The 3,407-nt window shown below is 36.6% G+C and overlaps 1 protein-coding gene across 1 annotated transcript; it reads left to right on the top strand.

Annotated features, from left to right (window-relative positions):
* Positions 1-322: 322 nt before the first annotated feature.
* Positions 323-3,177, top strand: LOC148877351 (uncharacterized). Its single transcript, XM_088985385.1, has 3 exons — positions 323-770; positions 2,176-2,439; positions 2,533-3,177. The coding sequence occupies exons 2-3, from the start codon at positions 2,359-2,361 to the stop codon at positions 3,115-3,117; spliced, it is 666 nt and encodes a 221-aa protein (XP_088841511.1). The 5' UTR covers positions 323-770; positions 2,176-2,358; the 3' UTR covers positions 3,118-3,177.
* The last annotated feature ends 230 nt before the right edge of the window (positions 3,178-3,407 follow it).

The raw sequence follows: 3,407 nt of genomic DNA, 5'->3' as shown, positions 1-3,407 counted from the left end.
CAGACCATCATGGCCAACTCTTAGAGTCCCTTAAAAAAAAGTAAAATAGAAAAAAAAATCCTCGAACTGTCTCTCTCCCTCTCTCTCCCCATATGAACATGAATGTTTAGTGCATGCATATAAAATATTTAAATGTATTCGTACATTATTGAGGCAACTGCTGATGGGGATATAGAATTTCTGGGTGCATGTGATTCATCTTGGCAGGCTAAGCTGTCCTTTTGATGATTGTCTGGAGCAGTGTAAGGCTCTGCCAAGTGTGATCTGAACTATGCCTATTATAATAATAATAATAATTGGAGTAGTTTTTAGTTTTATTGTTATATTTATTAAGCAAATATCTTTTTATCTTTTGCTGGACCTGTCCCAAGCATCTCCTCCACATACCTTGAATCATATTGGCTATCGCACTGGGATTTGTTTGGCATGCCTCAAATCCCAAATACAATAATATTTCCCTCTCACTGTGACAAAGAGAATCTTAAATTCTTCTTCCGTTATTATTTTATTTTTGCAGCTTATACTTAATTCGGAATGTGAAGAAGAGGTGTTGTTTCCTCCAAGTAAGCTGTGGTTGGAGACTTGGAGTGGGTTTGAGCAGATAATTTGTCGTGTTACTCTCACCTGGAGGAGTTTGGAGTTCTTCCATTCTTCCCTTTTTCTTCTTCTTCTTCTTCTTCTTCTTCTTCTTCTTCTTCTTCTTCTTCTTCTTCTTCTGAGTATCAAAGTACTGCTGTTGGTTCATCTTACCAGCTGATGAGACTCCAGAGGTCAGGATAAATACTTTTCATTTCTTTCTCTTCCTGGCCTCTTGTATTTGGTTTTAGTTGTAGAGGATTCCAGGATACAGTATAGTTTTGTTTGCTCTGCCTTACTTGATCCTGCCTATTCAAAAAATTATCCTTCTGTTACTGAAATCCTAGAGATCTGTACAAAGATTTTTGTTTTGAATAATTCAACCTATAGTCGTAGAGCTCTGTTTTAATCCCTATAAATATTTGACATTTTGATACCCAGCAAGCTATAGAGGTTCCATTAAATTGGACAGTTAGGTTCTTTACCTTAATAGGAACTGATATTATGTTTTTGAATTATATGCTTGCTTGTTTTCACAATAGAAGAAGTTTCCCATTTCGATTGCTTTTCAGAACCCCCAAACCCTCGAAAGTTGCAGACACTTCGTGTTTACATAGTGTATGTTATGCATTACTGATTACAGAAAGTACGAAAGTCTGATAGAAAATTGACCTCTGATGAATGGCTGTTTGCTTTTGTTAATAGCTTTGTTTATTTAGCAGGGATGGGAAAAACAATATGGACTTATATATTAATAAGGGTTTAAACTTGAGATATAGACCCTTTAATTGTACATCTTTGAGCATTCTGTTTTTTGTTGTTATTGATCTTAAAAATTCCAATACATGAAAATTATTAGTACTCCCTCAGATGAAACTACTGAGGAAAAGGCGAAGTGATGTAAATTCCTAGAGTTAAGAAGGCGAAGTGGCTTTGCAAATAGAAATTTAAGCATAGGACTAAGCAAGATGGTTGAGCATTGAATACAGAGACATCATCAAGAGCCTTCTGTTTATTGGAGTTGTTTAACTTAAATCTCATTTAGAAAATTCCTCTGCTTCTCTCTGTTTCAGAAAAAAAAAAAAACCCGAGACTAGATTCTTGTATGTGACACCCCAGAGATTGTTAAGCAAATGAAAGATATAACATGTATAAAAATAAATAGTAGACAGATGGAATGAGGTACCCTTAGGACTCAGATAAATGGAAAGCTGGAAGCTCCATCCTGACAATATTGTCAAAAACTTGAATCTGACATTTTACCAGTAATTTGGCACCATCTCAGTCCTCATAGTCTGTGGGAGTCATGATCATGAACCGCCCTCAACTTGATAATAGGTGTACCAGAAAAAGTTTGAGTCATCACAGTAGTTACGCCTATTTTTTGCACATGATATTCTATTTCTTATTCTAGCCATTTAGGTGAAAACTCTGCTTTTTATAATTCATCAACATATTATGATCCTTCCATTGACAAGAAAGGCATTATTATGTATTTATTCTTAATAAGTTAGGTAGAGTTTTCCAACCACTGTAATTCACTTCAGCTAAGACCTGTAAATTCGATCAACCAGATTAATATTTTCAAATGTTTGACAGGTATTGGAGCTATTACTAGGGGTTGTATGCTGTCATCTTATAAATATTCAAGGTGGAGGTGCATATATGAAGAATACTTCTCTGGATTGAAACGAGAACAAGTCGAGTTGCTCATTCTGATTTTTCTTGTGAATAACACGGTCGGGAAAAGGGAGAAAATTAAAAGGACTGATTGGAGTTCAGATGGAGAGGATTCTGAGGCCTTATGATAAGGAATCCATGAAAATGGTCATGCTAAAGCATGAAAAGACATTCAAAGAGCAGGTATTCCAAATCTGATCCTTTATACTTCCTCCTTTCTCAGCTGTCCATTCTCTAGCCCAATAATTCTAAGCTTGAGGATGATCAATCATGCAGCTATATGAACTCCATCGTCTATATCAGATTCAGAAGATGTTAATGAACAACGTGAAAAGCAGTACTGGGCCTGCTAGATATGGATCAAACAGATGGAATGTAGAGAATGACAACAGTCTGAGTCGGGTTAATTTTAGTCGTAAAGAACAACAGAAGCCACGAAGGCGACTTGACCTGGAACAACCAGCTGCCGAAGAGTGCAATGTGGACGAAATTGGAGGAGGAGATAGAGTGCTAGAGATGGAAGATGAAAGTGATATTGAGCTAACTTTGGGCCCCACGGTTTACAACCTAAGGAAAAAAGACGAGGCACCACTAACTTCAGATTCTGGACCAAGTTTTTCTTCTTCTTCCACTGAATCAAGTCATATGAAGAGGACAAATACTGGGACCCAAAACGGGATTTATACAACGGAAGAGCTAACAGGCCACAAGTGGGGGCTCGTTCAACTTCCTGACACGCATTCAAGTTTCCAAAGCCAAAGGAAGAACACTTTTGATGTTGAAGAACATATGAGACAAGAGAAACTAAACATGAACAGGCCTCCTTGGCTTTACCATGTTTTCAGCCTGAACCTGACTTAGGCATGCTTGTTGGTTTAAGCTGTTTCTGATCAACTAATTCATGACTGCTGTTTGTGTGAAGTTTTTTCTTTTTTCTTTTCTCTTTTCTTTCAGCTTCCACCGTAGTGGATGATGAAGTCTTTAAAAAGAAAAAGGGATAGAAGCTTAGCAAGATATATATATATATATATATATATATATATATATATATAATTGCAAGTGTATTTCAATCAAATTCAAATTTGAAATCTCTAGTACCCCATTACTGTGCACCCCTAGAAGAAGTGATCTGTTATAAGTTGAGGGGGCTA

This window comes from Nelumbo lutea, chromosome 1 (assembly GCF_056320005.1).
Source record: "Nelumbo lutea isolate HS-2025 chromosome 1, American lotus-T2T, whole genome shotgun sequence".
Classification (NCBI taxonomy): Eukaryota; Viridiplantae; Streptophyta; class Magnoliopsida; order Proteales; family Nelumbonaceae; genus Nelumbo; species Nelumbo lutea.
This window is presented reverse-complemented; position numbering and strand designations above follow the sequence as displayed.